Source organism: Micropterus salmoides, unplaced genomic scaffold (genome assembly GCF_014851395.1).
Source record: "Micropterus salmoides isolate LMB-PRFRI ecotype aquatic unplaced genomic scaffold, ASM1485139v1 Ms_hic_scaffold_1, whole genome shotgun sequence".
NCBI classification, from domain to species: Eukaryota; Metazoa; Chordata; class Actinopteri; order Centrarchiformes; family Centrarchidae; genus Micropterus; species Micropterus salmoides.
The window spans coordinates 41,615,889-41,638,593 of record NW_024040040.1 but is presented as its reverse complement, the minus strand read 5'-3'; the positions used below and the strand labels follow the sequence as shown (position 1 = coordinate 41,638,593).

Here is a 22,705-nt window from a genome sequence, read left to right as displayed (position 1 = left end):
CCCAAGATTTGGACTAGTTCATTTATGTATGTTTTGTAGTATTCTCCTACCTCTTCTATTCCTGGAGATTTGTTGTTTTTAAGTTTGAGTATAGTTTCTTTAATTTCCTCATAAAAGATACATTTTAATACTTCCATTAAACACAAATTCATCCGGTCAGTAAAGAGTGAGAAACAGAAGAGGCTAAAAATAGTACAACTTGAGGATGAGCAAACCCCCTTTCTTTCCATCCAGCGTGTGTGGGCGCTGTTTTGACTACTAACTCAGCCTATGTATGTGATCTGAAGGTTTCACTGATCAGCATGCTGTGTAAACTTCGCTAAAGTTAAAAGGACATGTCACTAAAGCACACTAAACTAAATCCAACACATTGATCTTATATGTTCATCCTGAACACAAAATCATTCACAAATAATTCACTCATCTTTTCTTATCACAGGAACAGGAGTAGATGTATCTAAGCCACTTCACAGCACAGATGTGTTACAGGCAGCATTTTGGTCATAGACATGGTTTATAATTAAAGACCTGGGAGGTCGGCCCAAAATACTCTGGTGGTGGAGGCAGCATCCAGTTCTCTTAAGGAGATCCTGCTCAGAGGCACGTCAGTCTGCTTGTGCACCATGCACTGCTAAAACTAGACATTCAAAAGTGACAAATGATCAAACTGGCAGGACACTATTCCTTTGATATGTTATTAAGGAACAGTAAAATCACTGTGTAAAGGGTCATGGCGTATTAAAATATCAGAGAGCAATCCCCAGGTTCTTGTTTAAGAAAAATGTTGGTGTCACTGTATCATCAACTATACAGTGGTATAGGTGGGAAGAAAATATAACCGATTCATGTACAGAAACGTAATTCAGCCATCATGAAGTAGGTCAGTAAATGTTTCATGAGAGAAAAGTGGGTATGAGTTAATGTCCACCAGAGAATGTGTTGTGTCGGTGTGGGAACGCCAGCATTTCTGGTGTGTGAGCCATGGTCTTTGTCTTGAAATATTACTGACAAACCCATTTACCATAGAGCGACTTTTTTTTTTTTTTCAGTTTTGTGCTGACTGAAGCATATGATACCACCAAGAATGTCCTGTACCTTGACCACAAGAGTTAACTATAGCCCCAGTTTGTGCATCTTGTGTATTAGCCTTTGTGTCGCAGAGGAAAACAGTTAAGATAATTAATCGGCATCTTTGAAAAGAACAGGTCGTTTAAAAAGACTTACCGCTGCTCTGTTTTAAGAAAAAATATTCCAGCCACGGCATGATAAAAAAGATTTTTAATGCATTTCCCAAGTGGGCAGCCACCTTTGCTTTATATACAAACATGGGAAAAAGGTTAGAAATATTTTTCAAACATTTAGTGGCCAGAGTTTTTCAGAGATACTATATCTTATCTGAAAAGTCTTAAGTTAGCAAATATCATGAGTATTTGCAAAAGATGACGTTACCAGTCGAAAGCAGAAAGCAAGAGAAGAATGACTGCACACTTTTTAAATGCCTCTTCCATGACCTCTCAAGGGCAGAGTTGTTTTTCTGATGACTGTCTGTGGATCAGCAACCGTCAGTGTCTCCACAAAACCAGGTACCATTAATGCTTCTAAACCTGCAGTTTTAGTGAAAAGCTTCAGGGAGACGACAATAATAATGGTCATTTTTAAAAAATGTATTTGCAAAAGAAAGTTAGTACATTTATTCAATTACTGTACTTGACTTCACATGTTCTGCTACTTCATACTCCCACATTTCTGTACTTTTTACTCCACTGCGTTTATTTGGTAACTTTGGTTACCAGTAACTTTGCAGATGAAAACTTTACCCAAACACATGACCATCTTGTAAAAGATTATGCGTAGTTACAGATTAAGAGTTCTTGGTGGTGCATTTGTAGTTACTTTTAAAAAACATAATCTAGAATCAATAGAAATCCTGTTCGAGCTATAGACTTACACTCTGTAAAAGACAGATTAGCCTAAACTGTAAAACCGACATCAAAATTAACAGCAAATAAAGACCTCGTTTGAATGCTGACTGAAACCATATATGTTAAATACGAGTTTCAGACTACTGCTGTACACTGCCCTCTAGAGGTTGGAAACAAACAATTATAAGAAAAGGCTAAATTCAACTCAAGTTTAAAAAAACAAAAAAAACAAAACTTTATTTACAAATTGTTTTCTGTTTTACCTGAACCATTACAAGCATACAAGCTTGTATACATAAGAGTCAAATAAGTTCATTAAAACTTTACAGCCAAACATTTTCTATTTACAGCTCGGAGTCCAATACAGAAAGTCAATTTAAATCCAGACATCTAATCTTTTTTATAACATTAAGCATTTGGTCATTTCTGAGGAACATGTGGTTTCATTCAGCTGACAATTTCAGTCTAAACCTTCTGCTAATATCCTGGTGAAGTACAGAACTGCAGGCTGTGCAGTGACGTTCTGGAGGCTGTAAGCATGTCCTGTGTGAACAAAACAGTATCGTATCAGTAAAAAAACAAGAGAATTCATTTTCGTGGGTATACATCTATAACATTACAGCTTTAAAAAGTCTTACACAACTGATTAAGTGATCATTTGGTAAACAGTATTTCCCCAACTCCCTTACAGAGAAGAAGCAATTCACTAAAATACAATTAAACCTTATTATATGTAATGATATGTAATTCTTACCACATGGCACCATGAAGGATTGTCCTGGACCGAAGCGGGACTTGCTGCCGTTGATGAGTACACTCACAGAACTCGTTAACAAGTTAAAAACCTTAATAAAAAACATGACAATGAAAAAAATAAATAAATAAATATACTGCATTTCAAGATCGCCAGTGTACAAGAGGACAGAGAGGGAGACAAAAAGATGACACCAACACAATCATAAAAGAAGAGTAAGAAGTGTACTTACTGTTGCGGCACTGTGATCCACCCAGAGAGGCTTCTTCATGTAGGATCCCAGCAGGATTTTCCCGCTACAGATGGAGCCACAGTTCAGGTCCACCAGGATGCCGATAGCTCTGCCTTGATAGAAGTACCAATCAAACTGGTCCGGCGTGATCTCAGGACCATCTGCCACAATATTAAACATTGATAATTATTCAGTGACCATTCTGGCCAATAATTACTTACGTTTTATACCATTTGATAAGAAACTTAAAAATGTTGATAAATAAAAAACAAAAATGCTTTAAAGTCTCTGAAATTGAGAAATGAAACAATGTATTGTGTGATAATATTTTGATATAATGGGACGTCGGTGTGATTCTACTTCTGCTATACAGGACTCCCTTTTAAGAGTCTCTCTCTCTGGGCTGAATGATTAATCATTTGCAAATCAAAATGGCGATCTGAAAGAACGCGATTAGCTAATCGTGAAGACAGCAATTAAAATGTGGGTTAATTACACAGCGCATCCGACCCCTTTTTAAACAGTCATGCAGTTAGAAATTCATTCCTTTGTCATCCTTGTGTGACAGACCTGCTGGCCAATCACAAGCTCCATGCGCCTCCTGTTGTGGTCCTACTCACCAATCAGAGTGAGCACAGGGCGTGTACATTTTACAACAACAAACGAAACTAAAGGAGAACGTGGGACAACGGTGCCGCAGTTTTGTCCAGCGTCAACTCACAGTGAAGCGTTTTAGCCTTCACCTTGTTAGCCCATTCCGCTCTCTGCAGGCTAACATTACATATTCACAGGGAGCATTTCAGATTAAGAGCGTTTTGCCCATCTGATTTTGCTTATTTCTTCAGTCGTCCTTGATTTTTGGGCTTCTACTATAGTTAAGTAGCTACATAGTTTCTTTTTTTTTTTGGCTGTTTTATCCGTGTTTATTGTTGCCCTTGCCTTACTTCCTGCGTTGTGAGATTTCACTTACACTACATTAAGTATGCAAATGAGACAAAGGAAATACTGAACAAAAAAGGACAATACCCCACATTCACACAACTTAATCATCCGTGTAGCCATAAAGTCCCTACAGGTACATCGATAAATTTTAAATAGTGCCTTTTTAAAATCAAACTTTATATCTTCTTACTGTCCACAGTGGATGACCAGAGGCACTTAAACCACTCCGTCAGGTTGGCCTTGTCCTTCGGTTGTAAGACCAGCGGTTTGAGAGGAGGAGCACACAGATCTGATACAGAGAGGACAGCGTGGACTCTGGATGACGGCAGAACTGGAACAAAGTGAAGATAAAAGGAGAAGTTAATCACTTAAAATAAGAGGGATTGAATCAAATACAAAACCCGCTGTTTAACATTTAGAACGCACACAATCAAGGTTGTTTCAAGTCGATTGAGGTTAATGAAACCACCAGTGGGAGCTGTTTAGCCTGGTGGTGTGAACTACATATCTAGGCGTCAAAGGGCCAGCTGCTGCATTTTAAAAAATTCAGCACAGAAGGTGAAAGGGCACAGTGTAAATATTGCAGTGTGGCTGCCCACATTTCAGGCCAGAGAAAACAACTGTCAAACGTGGCATTTTCATCTTATCTATTCAAGAGTGAGCTCACACTGGCTTCTCTCCGCTGTGCATTATATTTCTGAGTTACAACTCAGTTTTTTTATTGGGGGTGATGTCAAAGTTTTGTAACTGCAACAAGTAGTATTTAATGCATCACTATATGTACACATAGTATACATCCATTTTTATAGCCATGTAACTTTACAGGTACTGTTTTCCAAACAGCCACATGACTCTTCAAGCCTCTTTGTTATGCTGCTTTTTCATTTACATTTAACAACCACCTAATTAATACTGCTTGTGCTCTCACACTAGATGCTTTGGTTTGATGGTTTGTCTCAGTATCATTGCTTGCGTTTTCATTCTTTATCTACTGAAGTATATTTGCATTATACTGATTACTATTTATTCCTTATTAACAATAACTGATCAAAGGAAATGTGCGCACAAAATGTGTATTTTCAGGGGGATAAGCAATGGTGTTAAGAGTCGTTTTAAATTACTTTAAAGATGTTTTTATATGAAAACATGAAAATGTGTGGAAAAACAAACAATGGAAGACATGAGTGTAGTAAATGTATAAATCGACAGAGTCTGACTGAATTATAATGCACATTTCGATATTGATGTGTTTAATTTATAAAAACATACTCAAGTCGTCATTCTCCTCGTGCTGTTCCAGCTCAATCATGGAGGACGGCCCACTTTGGAGGGCTTTAAACCTGCCAAACACAAAGTCAAATAATAAAAACATAACTTATACAGACAAACAGAGGGGAAGAGGAACATTTAGACTTTTCCTTACATGTTATCTGACTGACTGTTCTGCGTGTTCTCCTGGTTGGGAGAGCTGTTGAATTCACCAGCATCCATACTGAGAACCTCTTCATCAGTCTTACTGAGTGTTGAACAGCCGGTGATGATATGTCTGTTATTCTGACCTGCTTCTCTGCTGCTGACCACCCTCGGGGTCTCTGTGACTGAAGTGAAAATGTCTTCAAAGGTAGCCATAGAGCGCTTGACAGTCTTTGGAGCGGACAATGTCTTCACTTTCAGAGGCACAGGAGTTCCCCCTAGCGGTTTTGATGAGACTGCCATGTTGCCATTTTTGGGAGTCCCAAGTCCAGGAGATCTGCTCATTTTAGACTGCTTTTTTCTTTCCTTATGAGGTTTGGGCTGTGAGGGGATGCTCTCCACGTCCTTGGACATGCCATCGACCGTCCACCACTTACTGGGAGGTTTCCTCTGCCGTTTCTCTGGTTCTGCAGCCCTAAGCTGCTCCCTAGGTCTTCTGGGAGAGACGGGATCTGGCTTGCTGGACAATTTTTCATTAGAGACGTGACGGTATACTCTTTGAAACACATGATCCCCTGTAAAACATCACATGTTAGTAAGAAACAGTTTTTTTGTTGGGCTTTATGGCAACAAAACTCAAATACACATTTTTCCACCCTATTAAGAACTAAAACTAACTAAAATATTTGATCATGAGGCAGATGTTTTTATTGACATAAGCTTGGGCCTGTGTAAATAAACCCCTAACCTAACATTGAAAAGGCGATTTTCCTCCAGAATGAATACTTTCACTGTTCTAAGTACATTTTTCTGATAATAAGTATGTACTTTTACTTAAGTAGGGTTTTGAATGTCGCACTTTTACTGGTAATATGAGTATTTTTAAATTGTGGTATAGGTACTTTTCCTTAAGCAAAGGAATGCTTCCTCCATCACTGACCTTACCTGAGCTTAGGCTGTGGTCTCTGTGTGTAAGGTCCAAAGGGCTACTATCTACAGGAACCGGGTCCTGGTCCACGATCTCCTGCTGCTGCTCCTCGATCTGCTCTGCCTCAAATCCGTTAAGTACCTTGTCTGTTACTTTCTTCTTGTCTGGTGTGTCTTCTCTTGTATTTCTGTTTTTGTTCCGCTTGGTTTTCTTTTCTTTAGTTTTATTTGTGTTCTGAATGGATGACGGTGCCTTGTGTGTCTGATTCCTTCTCTTCAAAACTCTTTCCTTCTTAGTCTTTGCAGGTGAAGGTCCTGCTGCGCTGGGCTCTTTGTTGTTCGGCTTCGACTTCTTGAGTGTAGGCTGGTGGTCTGTAACCTTTGTTTCCTCTGTGCTCTGAGGGCAGCTCAACCACCACTGTCCAGTCTGCCTCCTTTTCCTTTTCCCAAGCATCTGACTGTCTTCCGATGAACTCCCTTCAGACACAACCGGCAGTTTGTTTTGTTTATCATTTCCATCTGCTAAATCATTTTCTGTTTGTGCTTCAGAATTCTTGATTTCTTTGTCTGTAGGGGAGGAAGAGGGATAATAAAAACAGTTATATGTAGGGCTGAAACAATTCGAGTAATTTGAATACCTTGATTGCGAATTCTTTTTTTTGATGCTACGTTTAATCCATAACAACTATATACACCGCACACTGTTTTACACAGATAATTATTTCTGTCACATAAGCGCTTAAGCTGTGGACAAGTGAAGATGACGTGATTTGATGGCGCGGATTGTAAAGTGGAGGAACAGAACGAGTTGACTGGTTTTAACCTGAGCAAGACTAGCAACTACTTTGTGGACACTAATGCGGCTCAATAATAAATAAATAAATCATAGGCAAACTGTGATAAACTGGTGATATCTTATCCAAGAGAATTTCTGGTTGGATATTTTGGTTCAACAAAAATCAAAGCTCTTAAATTATAATAATAATTAAAATTTTGAAACCAAATATTCAGAGAATACCAAGGTAGTACCGAGTGTCAGTCAAGCTCAAAGTCAGACATCAAACTGTTCTATTTACAAATAGCAGCACATACATTTAAAAACATACGTTGATTAACCTATGACAATGACTAACAGAAATATAGCCACGAGCAGCAAAGATCGGGATCAAAGCAAGTCGCGAAAAACGCAACATTTGACATTTTCAGAGAACAGATGCAGACGACTTGAGAGATTAAAGTGATCAAAGAATTTGGACTTAATGGGGAAACACAAACTTGATTTTTACAGCATCACCTTGAGATCAGAGTGTGTCATTATATGTACCTGACTACTGGGTGAAATGTTCAACCCACCTGCGACATTTTTTGTTTCCAAGATTAAAAGGTTTAAGCTGCACACACTTTTAAGCAGAGAAAAATAAGAAGAAGGTGTCATGGGATACAAATAAAATAGAGAACTTCGACTCACTATGATCTGAACACTCCCATTGTCAGCAAGTCTGACTTGGTCACCTGTCGATTTGAACCCTGGAACTTCAGTTCTGCAGAGTAGGTGACTTACTGACTGAGCTACTGGTGAGAGGCTGTTTCCACACACCTTCTCACAAGTTGAGGTAGTGATGTCACATGTGCCATACCCAGATAGTTAAACAGAGTAAAAAAGAAAATGTTGTGCATACTGTACAAGTTACGGCAAGATACTGAATATCATGAGGTAATGAAACCACCAGAGGGAGCTGTTTAACCTGGTGGGGTGAACTACATATCTAGGCGTCAAAGGGCCAGCTGCTGCATTTATAAAAAATTCAGCACAGAAGGTGAAAGGGCACAGTGTAAATATTGCAGTGTGGCTGCCCACATTTCAGGCCAGAGAGAACAACTATCAAACGTGGCATTTTCATCTTATCTATTCAAGAGTGAGCACACACTGGCTTTTCTCTCCGCTGTGCTGTATGTAAAATTGTACGTAAATACACAAAAGTAAAAATTTATAATAATTAATAAAAAAAACAAACAAAAAACAGATTGACGTATCAAAATTCTTTTGATAACCTTTCATCAGCGACACCCTTTGATGATCCTGCCAAACTTTCAGGTCGATTGGCGAAACCGTCTGGGACGAGTTCGCTAAAATAGGTTTTAGAGAGAAGTGATAAAAAGTTGTATAATTTCACATTTTTCGGAGCAGAAGACCACTGGAGCAAAGATGCAGATGAATCCAGAGATTAAAATGATGCAAGAAGTTTGACTTTAAACGAAGCAGTTAGAGATAATTGCAAAAATGTGACGTTTGTTGTTATGGCGCCACCATGAGGTCTTTTTTTTGTCTGAATAGTGGGTGGAATTTGCAACCCACCCACCAATTTTGGTGAGTTTTTGTCCAGTAGTTTTTGCTGCTGACACAGAATAATCTGAACAAAACCAATAGAGCTCCAGCAGCTTTGCTGCTTAGATACCTAAAGATTCAATGTCAACACATGAAGAGATTTAAATCACTGGATAGGAGGTTTTTACCTGAAAGAGAACCCAGGTCTTCAGCATCAGCATGCTCCTGACTTGGTTCCTTCACCGTCTCAGTTACTGCATCAGATCCCTGCATCGCTTTTCTGGCCCCCTTCAATGACTTAGCCCTGCTTGTTTTGGCATTTTCATCCCCATCTTTTAAAGACTTTGATCTCTTCGTGACAGAGGACTTCTGGGCTTTCTTTTCCATTTTCAGAGTGGGTCTTTCTTCGTCTGTCTGCCTGCTAGCTGTGTCTTTAGGTTGCTCCTCGTCACTTTCTTTAGATGGTACCTTCTTGAGACGTTTCTTTTTGTTTGGTTTTTCTTGTTCCATCAAGTCACCTGCAGGGAGATCCTCAGGACTGCACAATTCATTCTTATCTTTTCCAGGCTCAGTCACCTCATTGTTCTTCTCTTTCCCTTTTGTCTTCTTCGTTTTCGGATTGACAGTCTGACTTCCCAGTTTTCTGTGGTCCTGTTCAGATTCCTGCTGTTTTTGTGCATTCTCTAGCGAGCTATCCTTCACCCCTTTGTCTGTTGAGCTGTCTTTGTCGGTACTGGAAGTTCTGCTCTGTTTATGCTTCTTACTGGAGGCAGTTTTACTTGGAATGGAAATCCAAAGAGGTGTTTCGTCCTCCAGGATCAGGAAATCATCCTCTGGCTCAGGAGGAGTGGGTACTTTTACCGGTGACAGTGACTTCCTGGAACTTATACAAAAATTATACAGTTATTAATTTTGTTTCATGTTTCTATGTTGAAGTACAGCTACATTTTGGTTGTTTCCATTTTTCAGTAAGACGACTTTATAGCAACAAATTCTTAAAGGCGTCCTCTTATCTCAACTCACCATGCAGGTTTGGGCTGTCCAGCATCTCTAAGCTTTTGTAGAAAAGCTGTCATGTCTTTTGCCACACGGGCGGACACCGCCGCCGATGGCTGCCTGGGAGCACTTCCTGAGTTCTTCTTAGGAGCTGCATCTTCACGCTCCTGACGCACTGCTGACACTGGCAGGTCTGTGTTTTCTTGCCTGAGAATAAACAAACAAACATTTATGTCATAATTATCAGCAGGCTGATTTTATCAGCTGATATTGTCTCATCACAAATATGTCAATATCTGTATGTGCAGATATGAAGAAAGCATTTCAGGACAACGCTGTTTTATGGGTTGTATTCATGTATATTTGACCCTTATTTTTTATGACTCAATTCACCACATTTTTGTTGTATATATATAGTTATTTTTAACAATGTAATTTCCAGTTTAGTTAGTGTTATATTATAAATACACTCTTACTGTTGTATTTATAGGGTAGTTTATTGTGCCACTGTAAAATATTCTACCACGGTGTATATCTTTGTAACAACTCCAAACTAAAAGTGATGCCAAACTTGAAGATCAGCCAGTACATTATAGGCAAATAGTAAATCTTAATATATTCTCCAATGTCAATATTGTTATTGGTTTCAAATATCCAGCACTGTTAGGTCACTAGACCCAAAATGAGAGCACAAGGCAAACTTCTTACAGTGGTGCTTTTCTTTTGCCCTCCAAAACATCTGTTTGAGGTTTCTTGGCTGCTTTTTCTTTGACTGGGTGGCTCTCTTTGCTGCAGAAAAAAATAAATATAAACCACGTGCACATAAGTATAAAATCTAAATGGCAAACGTCCAAGTAATGAACACAGGTAGCACAAAAATTAAAGGTCAGACATACAAACACGAAATGGACCCTGCATAATGCAATGGTCACTTTTGTATTGTGTATTACCATCCATCAGATACTGGTTGAGTATTTTGGGTGCTTGCAGCAAACTAATCATTAAGGTGAGAATTTAAAGGACCCTTACTGTGATCCCTCAACCTCGTTTTTCTGACTGGACATCTTGGGTTTGGTTAAAGCAACCTTGCTTGGAGGAGACTCCAAGTCATCACTTCTAGAGGAAAGTACAATTATCAAAACAAACGTGCAGTAGATTTTACATTATACAAACATCCACACAAAGACTAATCATTATTTGAATTAATTAATGACTGACTTCTCTGTGACAGGCTCATTGCAATGGAGTTTCTGGGTGAGTAAAGGTTCCGTCTTTGCCTCTTCTTTACGGTCATCTTCACAGGCAAAGAGTATTGGAGACACATCCTGGTCTTTTTCATTGTCTAGTTCTTCTACATCTTTCACAACCATATTCAGTTCAATAGGGCTGGATGTCTTCACTGGCCCATATGCTTTGAATGGGAAGTCCACCTCTGCAACAAGAAAAAGCAGCACCCTTTAACAAGGGAAAAAAAAAATCTACACAACACAAAAAAAAGACAAGTGCCTTAACATTTAATGTAAAAAAGCATTTTCTCAGTAAAATACAGGTTTGAGTCTCTTACCCATGTCTAGTTTAGGACTGGGTGACCTTGTGACAGGAAGCAGAACATCTCCTTCAAGACCCTGAAGAGTTACAAAAAATACTCAACACTAAAATACATATTAAAATATTGTCTAATTCAAAAAAAAAAAAAAAAGGGTACACAAAGCTGCTATAGTCTATAAACAATCAGAAAGTGGAAGACACCTGTTTTACTAACCGTGACTTTGCATTTAGGCATGTGGCGGCTATTTTGTCCAAGTGGCACACATTATGTTATTAAGCTTGGTGAAATTTTGGCACTGCCTGGCAAAGAAAGTAAATTAAATTTCAAGAGTAATTGTATAACTACGTTCTCATCAGCTCTTTCCCAAGTAAGGACAAAACAGCGGTGAACATGTGCTTCACAGTGACAAAAATAACAACAACCTTTGCATGTTGAATCAACCATCAGGCGTGTCTGCAACATTCAAAGGGGCATCAAACTGCCTCTCAGATATTTTGCCTTTATTATCCAACAGAGCATCAAGAAACCTTCTGACTATTTTGTAACATCAGCAGAAGACACAGTAGTGACTGACACTTTACCATTTGGCCTCTTGGATGTTCTTCAGTCCGGTGGCCAGCCTGTAGGACTGGTGAAGCCTCTCTCTCACACTGGTTTGTCTCATTATCAAAGGTCTGGAGCAGAGGAGATGGAGGAAGTAAGTCCTCATCATCATGTGAGGATGGACCTGAAAAGAATAGTTAAGTATGGCTTAACATAACAAAAATGCAAAACAAACTGCAAAACATTAAAGCAAAAGAATCCCACGCTGAACTCACCCAAGTCGTCAAACATCCTATCAATGTCCCCCAGTGTCAGTGGTGGTGCCCATTCTTTAGGTGGACTGAAAACACAAATGTCAGGTTAATATGACATCTGAAAGACCTGTGTTATATAATTCCCATTCAACTGCTGAGGCAGTCTGTACCATTAAATCTGGATTAAACATCTACAAAAAAGCCAGTGTCAGAGAAAGACATACAACATTTACAAACTATCTGTGACAATTACACCCAGGAAATGTATTGAATGTAAGAACAACACACCTAGGTTCTTTGAGGATTAAAAATAAGACATTTATTGACACTACAATCTCCAGTACATAATTAGTCCCCAAGTTTCAGGTTGTAGAAAATTGCTCACTCACAGAGCACATAAATATTGAAAATATGATACGTTTTAAAGTCGCAAGGCATTTCCTCCTGAAACATTTTGAAAACAGTATCAAACATAACTTACCTTTCCTTGTTTGTAAGGTAGCAGAGTTTCCTTTTTGGTCTCCTCTGTGAATAGACAAAGCTTGAAATATTTTAACTGCGTTTAGTGTCATGTCTTAGTTTGTAAATTAGAGAGGGGGAAATATTAGCAGCTAACGTCTCTACAATACAGTTGTCAGTTTATTAAGTAGACAAAGCTAAAACTTAAAGTAGCATAATATTTAATGCATCTCTCCTTGATCGTGTAGATAAGATGGACAAATAATTAGATAACGTTACACACCACCGTAAGTTGAAGACTCAACAAAAACATTAACTAAGTTATAACACTCACGAAGCTTTGAGTTGTTCCATGGCTGTAGTATTGACTTTAGCTAAGTTAGCATACGTGTTACTTACAATCAGGCAACCGAGAACAACGTTAGCCATGTTTTAGCATAACGTTGTAGTTGTACACGTTTGTTCAGCACTCTTTCGTCGGAAGCACATCAGAACATAGAAACACAAAGTGTAATGAAGACATTAACTTACCAAGGTAGGGTACTTGGTCTCCATTTGTGTTAGCTAACGTTAGCTATTTCTGTCTTGTAACATTAGACGACTCTTTAGGAGACCCGAAGTTAACTGTTCGCTAGTTTCATCATTTTGTAGTCAGTAACGGCTTGGTTGTCCCCCGGAATGCATCTATTAGAATCCCCTCTCTAAAACTCAGGTGACGAATAAATATATTATCGTATGAAAGCTGGTGAGACAGCTATTTCGACCACTTGTTAACCTACGTTAGCGTTAGCAAAACAACGGCGCTGTTGACAATTTGTAATTAACCCGCGCAGTTTGTGAGAGGCTGAGAAGCCCTGAGTTCAGCCTCTCAGGTAGAAGTGGTGCTGACATATGCTTTAAAACTACTAACATACACGGAGTATAATAAAAGTACAACATAAACGTAACCATCTGACTGATGGAGCTTCTTGCTGGAGGGCATAGCATTGGATCCGATTGATTGCTAGGGACTTGCTGCTGCCTGAAAGATTAGTTTCAGGGAAGTACTTTCGAAGAGTTTCGCATGTTCTTCTTCGTCTACGTTTTATTTTCCGACAGAGACAGAGGGCCTGAAGTTGGCGCCTTGCGTTGCTGCCCTCTACAGGTTACTGTACTTTAGGAGATGATATACATTTACATGATGTAAAAAAAAAAAAAAGAATTGGCATAATTTTGATTATCACGATTGCGGAAATGATATTTTTTGCATCAAAATTTTCATTTTCATTAAAATTATGATGATGGGACTTTTACGACAAACATGTTTTCTTATATCCAGAGAATTAGATCTGTAGACCAGGGCACACACAAAATACTGGTATAGCCACTGAGTTTACAGAAAAGTCAGAACTGAAAACCTACTTGTTCTCACGTCACTACAGCCTCTCCAGGATTCATGTTTGGTGGAGCACCTTTTGATGTCCTCCTAATCTGAAGTTTTTTAATGTAGCTGTTTTATCTTTTTTTATTTATTCATTTTTGCTGGATTTTTTTTTACCATTATATGTTCTATCTTGTGTATTGTATCATGTGTCTTCACTTTTGTACTTTTTTGTATTTGATCCTGTGTGTTGTTTTTGGAAAGTGTGTTGGAACCATGCTGCGTGGTGATTTTGCACTGTAAATAAATCTGATTGGATTTGACTTGAATATTAATAAGATACTTTAATTCAAATAATCTTTGTTTTGTTTTTGACACTTGTGTTGCATGATCAACTTTTAGCTTTCTCACCCAAAATTTATGACTGTGTAAATTCTAATAATATTTGATAATGTCCCTGATGTTTAAATTGTTGGAGAAGCTACATGTCGCTACTTGAATTGTGTTATTCCCATTCATCCGCCACATAATTATAAAAAGAGCCCACACTACTGAACTGTTAAAACAGTTGGCATCATCCATGATAAACTTCAGGAATGCTTTATTCCAAATAAATATGTCAAGATGAGAAAACTGCATTTAGCATTGGAATATAAGTTAGCATTTGATACAAAACAAACATACTGTAAACTCCGGGGAAAGGTTTACCACATACAGTCTATACTGTTAAGTGTGATCAGTGTTGAACCTCTGTGTAGTGTTGAAAATAGTCTCCTTATCAGATTCTAATGAGTTGTGTTAGCATTTAATGTATGGAAAAGAGCCATAAAAGGTTCATAGATCAGTCAGCCAAAGTTGAAAACAGTATTGCAAATTACATGACTTAACTATGCAAATTATGCCAGAGGGCATTTTAAATCATACTGTGTGTGATCAGAACATTTACTAAAAGTTACAAAATGAAAAAATGTCCCCATAATCATCAACAAAGCAATGCCAAACAAGTGCAGAACTGTTTTGTATAATACATTACATCAAGTGTTGGTGTGTTAAAAGTGTTTAACGAAATATCTTTTTCTGCTTCTTGGCAATCTCTGTCGGTTCCATGGCTTCAGGACTGACGTCTGTGTAGAGTGGCTGTTTGACATGTCTCCAAACCACCAAAACAATCCGAATGACAAACAGCACCAACGCTAAGGCCAGCAGCACAACTACGAGAAGAAAGTCTAGTTAGCACAACTTTTAAACAGATATCTTTGGTCACCTGGACTTATTCTGCATGGCTCCCAGATGCATTTTTGTACAGGAGTTATAATATTTCAAAAGGTGACATTATACTTAAGTGGGAGTACTATTTCAAATGTGCTCGGATGGATATAGTTTATTTAAAAGTAGTAAGTAAATACGTGAAGTGTTTCTTATTACTTGTTTCAGGAGATCAGCCTAATGAAATTTTGTTGATGTGATGTTTACAAGCTGATTGTAGAGATGAGCATACATTTGATACATATTAATAGGGAGATCTCTTCAGTGTCTTACCGATGAAGATGCCGCTGCGGCTGGGTGATTGAGCATCAAAGTTTTTGTCCAGGTTCCCACACAGCGCAAAGATCAGAACAGGGTAGGTGATGAGGATGTACCGCATGTGTTTGTCAAGGATGAAGTTTTCCAAAACAAACCTGCGATAAACAGGCAGCACAAACACATTGCTTCAGGATCTCACTGGTGACTTTGCATATTACTTCTCTAATAACTATTTAGATGTGCATTTACCACACGAGCAACACAACAGCCAGAATAGAGTATGAGATGGTGGCAGCATCTGTTGGGGACACTTTTGCATCATAAGTCAGGACAATGGTCAGGTTGATTAGTGTTGCAATGGTTGTCCATGTTGTGTATATCATCACACCATTCTGAACCTGCACATAAGGTATAAAAGAGGTTTTTTTTAGTTTAATACATGCTTTAAACATTGTACACTTAAACCACATTATATTAAGTACATGAAACAAACTAGACTCATAACGTGGGACATGCAAGATTAGAACCTAAGCGTATGCACTTGATAATGCAAATACTGTACATTTGTCATACTAACCAGCACACGGTGGAGCCAAAGCTCTTTTCTGTGATATTTCTGGAGCCAGGCTCCATAAATATGAAGTCCGTGGCAGGTAAAGCATATCATGGAGTAGTTTGTGCAGATGACAAGGAAGAGAAAAACCAGTGCGGCAATCATCACTCTGTAGTACGGCACAAAACAGCAGAAAAACACACATTTAATGTGTAAATTAGGTTGCTGTAAAATGTGAAGTGAGACAGAAACTGATGCCAGAATAATTACAGGAGCCATTTAAAAGCTCCCATTGGAGACTCTTACCTTTTGTCCCAAACAAGCAGCCAACCGATGTTGAAACACAGATTGAGGCACCAGCTAATGAAGAACCCATAAGGCAACACTGCAGGGCTGCAGTAAACGTAGCCATAACCATTCCTACAGGAAGGAAGAGCCACAGTTCTTTCAGTCTGTGAGTTGGTGAACGTCCACAGAACAGTAATTGTCAGTTTAGCTACGAACACTTGTCTCACATGTGGCATCCCAAAAAGGGATTTCAAATGCATAAATTCCTATGTGCACTTGATATTCAGCATTTTGAAAATGGTTTACAATATTTTATGGTTTCAAACAAGAAAATATAAAAAGTTAGCCGCTACTTTCACCCCCAACCGGTCGAGGCAGATGGCCGCCCACCCTGAGCCATGGTTCTGCTCGAGGTTTCTGCCTCTTAAAAGGAAGTTTTTCCTTGCCTCTGTCGCCTAGTGCTTGCTCTTGGTGGGAACTGTTGGGCTTCTGTAAATATCATCACAGAGTACGGTCTAGACCTGCTCTTTTATGAAAAGCGCTGTGAGATAACTGTTGTTGTGATTTGGCGCTATATAAATAAAATTGAAATTGAAATTGAAATTGAAATTACTTTCTGCAAAGTCCTGTGAGGATGTAGATAATCATTGCTGTCAGCCAGATGTAGATGACACTCCAGATGTTAAAAGTCCATCCTGAAGGCGTGAGCTGGGTGTCAAACACAGCAGACACATTGGCTGTAGTAGTATCATAAGGACCTAGGGACAGAATAAATGCAAATAAAGAGTGAAAATGGAGAGGAATGTAACATGTTAAAATTATATTTGGGATTTCTCAACAATCTCACAGTGCCCATTCACAGGGTTACTTAACATCCTCTACAAGTTAAATGAGAAAAAACATTGACTTACCAATTCCAACTACAGACAGCCCATTGAACACCAAGCTTATCACAAAACTGACAACAGACACCACTATCGCAGCAAGACGTCCAGGATTATGTTTTCCCATTGCACTGTGAAAAATAATTCCAAAATACAAAATATTCTTTTGTTAAAACAACATGCACATAACCACTTAAAGCACATTTGGTACATTGTAGTATTATACACTGAATGAGCAAATAAAGTTTTGCTGAAAGAAACAAAGTGATAATAACAGCCTTATTTATGCAGCACACACAGAACCCATTCATAACACCAAGTTATATCTTTTTAATAAATTCCCAGCTTTCTTGTAACCTTTGTTGGAGATTGTCACCATAAAAAACAACAAAAAAAGTCAAATTCGAATTTCAAGGACACACAAGGAAAACTACTTGTGTAACATGTCCACGTGCCACTACTGCATGCTGAGTTTCCTCCAAGATTATAAAACAAAACAGAAAGAGTGTCCGCACGATAAAGACTCCATAAAGTTAAACAAGACGTACCTTCCTTTGTCCGATGCTGTGTGAGCTTAGTCATAAGTGTGAAGAACCAGAGTAACTGGGCTGTTTTATAGAATGGCTTAGTTGTATAAGAGGAAGATTTACGACCACCCAAAGCATCACGTGCACCTCTTATCTATACATTTCTGCCACAGTGCTGTGAATAATAAAACCAACTGTCAACATTTTCCCTGGGAATGGACATTTGAGTCTACTATATGGCAATGCATAAAATTAGGCAAAGAGCAGTAGTGGATTTTGATGATTCTTTTTTAAATTTAGTTTTAAGCAAGATCTAGGAGCAAAATTCATACAGAGTATGGTTGTCCATGTTGTATATATGGCAACACATTTCTGCACCTGTTACAGAGACAACAGAAAAGACTCAGACACAGACATGTGCAAAGGTTTATATCAAAAGAAAAACATTATTTATGAGAATAGAGTTGGCACAGAAGATGTTGCTGGAAGGCAGCAGGCAAACTTGCATATAAAAGCTGCCATGCTAGACAACACACTGTGGAGCCACAGGTCTACTTTGTGGTATTTTCAGCCAGGCTCCATTGGTGTGGAGATGCTGGCATGAGAAGAATATCAAGATGTAGTCAAAGCAATTAGGATGAGGAAAGCCAGTGCAGCAGGTATCAACCTGTCGATACAGTAGAAAAATAGAACAATGTATGTTTTATTGCAGCACAAATCTAAGCATTTGAGAGTTGGTGCTATCCATTAACGTACAGAAACTCTTGTGTGGATTTTTACTCCTGGTTTTTACTTCACACTAAAGCCAGAAAGATGTAACTGATTGGGTTAAAAACTCCCAAAAATGTATCTGCAGGAACACAAATTTTAAAAATCGATAAACACAGAGCTGAACAGAAACAACGTGGATCCAACATGATTGTAAAAAGTGACTTTAATCTCAAAGGATGTAACATTATTCCTACAGTTTTATATGAAATAACATTTTATTTTGCAATATAATGAGTGGAAACCACTGGTGGCTCACCCTGGCGGCTGTGGCTCAGGAGGTAGAGCGGGTTAGCCGTTAATCGGAAGGTGTCCTTGGGCAACCCCTGGCAGCTGTTCCGCCAGTGTATGAATGAGTGTGAATGCTAGTTTTCGTTTGAGCACTTAGGCTCAGTGTGTGAATGCAGATGTAGTGTAAAAGCGCTTTGAGTGGTCGAAAAGACTATAAAGGCGCTATACAAGTACGGAGCATTTACATCATTAAAACTTACATATTCATGGCCATAGTGATGATGAAGAAAAGCAGCGCCATCACTATGGCAAACACAAGGCTAATGGTGTGTTTTAACATTGTGGATAAGTCAACTTGTCTACAAACACAAATATTATAAGTTAAAACACACATTTTTAAGTAAAAAACAAAGCAGCTCTGGACATACCATGTTGATCATTTATTCTTAAGATCAGTTGGCACCAATATAAGCATGAATAAAGAAGCTTTGACACACCGTTACTGTGCGTTCTTGAAAACAGGGGCAGCACAAAAAACTGCTGTTGTGGAGCGTTTTTTTTCTTTCAAAAGAGCTGCTTGTGTAACTGAGGTTTTTATGGCCCTTCAGCACGTGTAGGTTTGAAACTTATATCATCAACAGACTTCCTCCATGTGTCTTTTGTTTTCAAATGAAAGACTGTGAATCTGTGTGTAAGTGAAAAGAAACAAACTACTGTGGCATAAGGTAAATGAGTATCTGCTTCATAACGGAGGTTCATAATTATAAACATTTTTAAAAGCTACCTTTGCCCTAGTAGTCATGTTTGGTAACAGGTCCTTATCGCCCAATCACATCAGTTTGTGGCCTCACAGGCGTGACCTGAATTTGCTCTATATGAATGGTCAATGAATCACCAACAACTTAATTTGCAGTCTTTATTTTGCTTCTCTTTGTTTTTGTGTTTTTCTTTGTTTGTTTTGCATCTCTGAGTGATCGTTTTTGCGTCTCTTTGTACTCATTTGATTGACTTTCCAACAGCAGTCACTTCAAACAGATGCTCTGGCCCAGGGGCCAAATAGTTCAGTAATCCATCAAAGCATAAGATTTCATTTCAGTAATTTGTTGTAATATACAGGTAGGAATATTTCAAGCAGTTTTCATTGCAGTTTAATTTGTTTTAAAAATGCACTGCCAAATAAGATTCTTTAGACTCTATTATTGACTTCTAGGTGTGACATTATGGCAGATTTGAAAGACCAACACTTTTTAAAGTAACCTAGTTGAAATTCGCTCCACATTGACAGAGAAATGTATAAATGATAAAAATCTTATACTGTAATAAGGTAATATAATATTATATGAAATCATTTAGCTGATTCTGTATGTTTAAGTAAGATTCTATATGCTGCACCTTTACCTGTAATTGAGCACTTGCATCCCATTCTCTCTCTCCATCAGTTACTCTGACTTAATAGCAGTCAAGATATGAACTGGTCTCTTGGTTGGTGTCCTTGTGGGTGCCAGGGCTGATAAGCTGCAATCAGACAACCGAATCATATAAATCTGATCATGGCTAACATACTACACTGGGGACACTTTTTATAACATACATATATATATATATATATATTATATATATTATTACATATATTATATTTAATACATTTACTGACACCTCCCATTCCTCCTTTAGATTCACCCCTGCCTGCTGCTTTCGCAATTTTCGATTAGTCATAACGCAGCTGTATTAATTACATCTTACCTTAATTACTCAAGTTTACTTCATGTTATTAAATTGTGCTACATTATATATAGTGGTGGAAAGTAACTCAAAACATTTACTCAAGTGTTGGATCTAAATTCAGTTTTGAGGTATTTTACTTTACTTTTCCATATTTCTATACTCCTACACTTCATTTCAGAAGGAAATATTGTACTTTTTCCTCAGGTTTACTTCTGTTTATGTCACAGATTACAGTTTTTACATACAAAACATCACACTCATTCACTCATCATCAACCGCTTATCCTGGGTACAAAACATATGACAACCAAATGGAATATGATACCTGATAATGTTAATTAACAGTGTCTGAAGAAGGTGAAATAACGTCCTCCTCTGCAACATTAAAATGCATCTTACACATTAAAGCATCAGTTATAACAATGCAATGATATAAGAGTTGTAATGTAACAAGGGTCATCATTCATACACCTGTTTAGTAACAGCAATTTATCACCTTATCAAAGCAGTTTGTGGCCCGCAGCAGGTAGGACCAGAGTCTGCTTCTTTTATGAGTTTGAGTCATGAGTTATAAATGTTGATTACAACACTAACTGTACAATTACATCTTCCTTTAATAACTTTAGTTTACTTTACAAATTTTTGTGTAATAAAGCTGTAGGATAGTACATTTGAATGTTTAGGTCGGTGGTAAATTGACTCAAGCCTTTTACTTAAACACAATTTTGAGTTTTTTAATCACACGCTACTTTATGTCGTGCTCCACCGCATTTCAAAGAAAGGTTTTGAGCTTTCTTTCATTTATTTGAGATTTAAAGAAATACAGCAGAAATCTCAGCAGAAGCCAACTATTTGAAATTGTAACATGATCAATGAATCTATAACTAATAATGTACAGCATTAATATCATTAATCGTCTATATTTAGTCACATTCACTGATTTTTAAAAAATATATATGTATTAGTTTCTTATCCATATATTACAACAACCTGTCAACAAAAACTTTTAGCTAAAGTGATTCAGAGTTTCCTCCAAACTCTTTTCAACCTCAAAGTAAATACTGTTAAAACAAAAACAACCAAACAGAAATAACTTTTTTCCATATTTATTTTTGATAATGCATACAAAAGCACTTTTAGTTTTGTAGTTTCCAAAATGTTAATGTTAATGCTATTGACAGAAGTTTTTACAGGTTTGATTACATGTTGTTGTTTTTTTTATAACGCTGGACAGGTCGGTGATGAAACTCTGCAGACCAGGCTGCAGCAGAATGACAGTAACGCATTTGAATGCAAAAACAACACTAAACATGAAACATTTCACATTAAACTGCACATTTCTGTACAACTTGGGAACTTACAACCGTCTACGTAAACATGAACACATGGCCAAAACAATTTTGGGTAATTATGTACAGTCTTTTCAGCGCCATCAATATTTCAGTGTTCACTGTCAAGTTACCAGAACCTCGGCAGCATCCCCGCAGCATCCTGGCGCTGCGCCTGCGGGCAGTACCGGCGCGTGTGGGCGCGGTCTCCGGTGGCTTCACAGATGGGACAGGTGTAGTTCCAGAGGATGGGGCAGAGGACTTTCCCGTCGTCTGATTTCAGCTTGTGTGACCGGTACACCCTTGCAGACTCCCCGTTCTGCTTACAGAAGCGGCAGAAGTCCGGAGAAGTCCCGTAACAGCTGTTGTCCGACAGGCTGCTGACGGAACTACTCTCTGAGGAGTTTCTGCTGAGCTCCCGTCGAGAGGTTTGGATGTGGTTCCACCGCGCCGGTGCTTCTTTCTTGGGCCCTTTGGTGTCTCTGTGGTCCCCCTCACGCCTGTCGCACAGCCTCACCAGCATTCTGCCCAGGTTCATGTAGTCATGCCACATGTCGAAGCAGTCCCCGTCAGAGAGGAGGGAGCTCTGGACGCCGACTTGTCTTTGCGTTGTTGTCATTTTTGGAGTAGAAATGCGCAGAGTTTGCACGCTTGCTGGAGCGCCTCATATTTATAGACGTCTGAAAAATGCTCTAATGTTAACACTTGCAACAATGTTTGGAACATTTAGGCTATAGGCAAATGGGGGGCAGGTGTCTGGGGAGAAAAAAATAGTCCTGGTGTGCAGTTTGGAGTCTCCTTTCATCTGGAAAACAACAACCTGGAATTTGGATTTGTATGCTTGTGGATAAATTGATAATTGTGACCCAGCCTGAAAACGATCAGAAAGAGCCACCGCATATTTTATTCATTTTAACAGACACAAACTCATAAGTGAACAAAAAAATATTGCATTGAATTTTGAATATGAAGGACAGCCAGCAGCCAAGACAAATTCTTTTGAAATTGTGATTGTGGTTAGAGTGTGTGTGTGTGTGTGTGTGTGTGTGTGTGTGTGTGTGTGTGTGTGTGTGTGTGTGTGTGTATGCATTGCTCTTTTACCATCTCCATATAACCATCATCTGTTTGCTGTGGAAATGTTTTTGACAATTGTTTTTTAAGAATATCAATGATTATGATGATAGGAAAAAGGAGACGCTGA

At 38.4% G+C, this 22,705-nt stretch overlaps 3 protein-coding genes across 6 annotated transcripts; all 3 read right to left on the bottom strand.

Moving 5' to 3' along the window:
* Positions 1–1,649: 1,649 nt before the first annotated feature.
* On the bottom strand, positions 1,650–13,322 carry si:ch211-161h7.4 (titin homolog). Of its 4 annotated transcripts, none has more exons than XM_038728482.1 (17): positions 12,849–13,321; positions 12,340–12,383; positions 11,880–11,944; positions 11,643–11,788; positions 11,077–11,137; positions 10,731–10,944; positions 10,542–10,628; positions 10,221–10,301; positions 9,540–9,719; positions 8,705–9,399; positions 6,209–6,757; positions 5,274–5,838; positions 5,120–5,190; positions 4,041–4,181; positions 2,909–3,069; positions 2,677–2,767; positions 1,650–2,465 (listed from the first exon to the last, which is right to left on the bottom strand). In XM_038728482.1, the coding sequence occupies exons 1-17, from the start codon at positions 12,870–12,872 to the stop codon at positions 2,383–2,385; spliced, it is 3,258 nt and encodes a 1,085-aa protein (XP_038584410.1). In that variant the 5' UTR covers positions 12,873–13,321; the 3' UTR covers positions 1,650–2,382. The 4 variants fall into 4 exon arrangements, with proteins under 4 accessions (XP_038584410.1, XP_038584420.1, XP_038584436.1 ...); XM_038728492.1 differs by having other exon boundaries at positions 10,542–10,625; XM_038728508.1 differs by lacking the exon at positions 10,221–10,301 and having other exon boundaries at positions 10,542–10,625; positions 12,849–13,322.
* Positions 13,323–14,261: 939 nt separating this feature from the next.
* On the bottom strand, positions 14,262–17,053 carry si:ch211-161h7.5. Its single transcript, XM_038714552.1, has 7 exons — positions 16,954–17,053; positions 16,656–16,800; positions 16,061–16,174; positions 15,779–15,923; positions 15,451–15,599; positions 15,217–15,356; positions 14,262–14,888 (listed from the first exon to the last, which is right to left on the bottom strand). The coding sequence occupies exons 1-7, from the start codon at positions 17,051–17,053 to the stop codon at positions 14,737–14,739; spliced, it is 945 nt and encodes a 314-aa protein (XP_038570480.1). The 3' UTR covers positions 14,262–14,736.
* A 4,213-nt stretch (positions 17,054–21,266) lies between these two features.
* Positions 21,267–22,547, bottom strand: nanos2 (nanos homolog 2). Its single transcript, XM_038728460.1, has one exon. It carries the CDS (start codon positions 22,121–22,123, stop codon positions 21,635–21,637), a length of 489 nt encoding a protein of 162 aa, XP_038584388.1. The 5' UTR covers positions 22,124–22,547; the 3' UTR covers positions 21,267–21,634.
* Between the last annotated feature and the right edge of the window lie 158 nt (positions 22,548–22,705).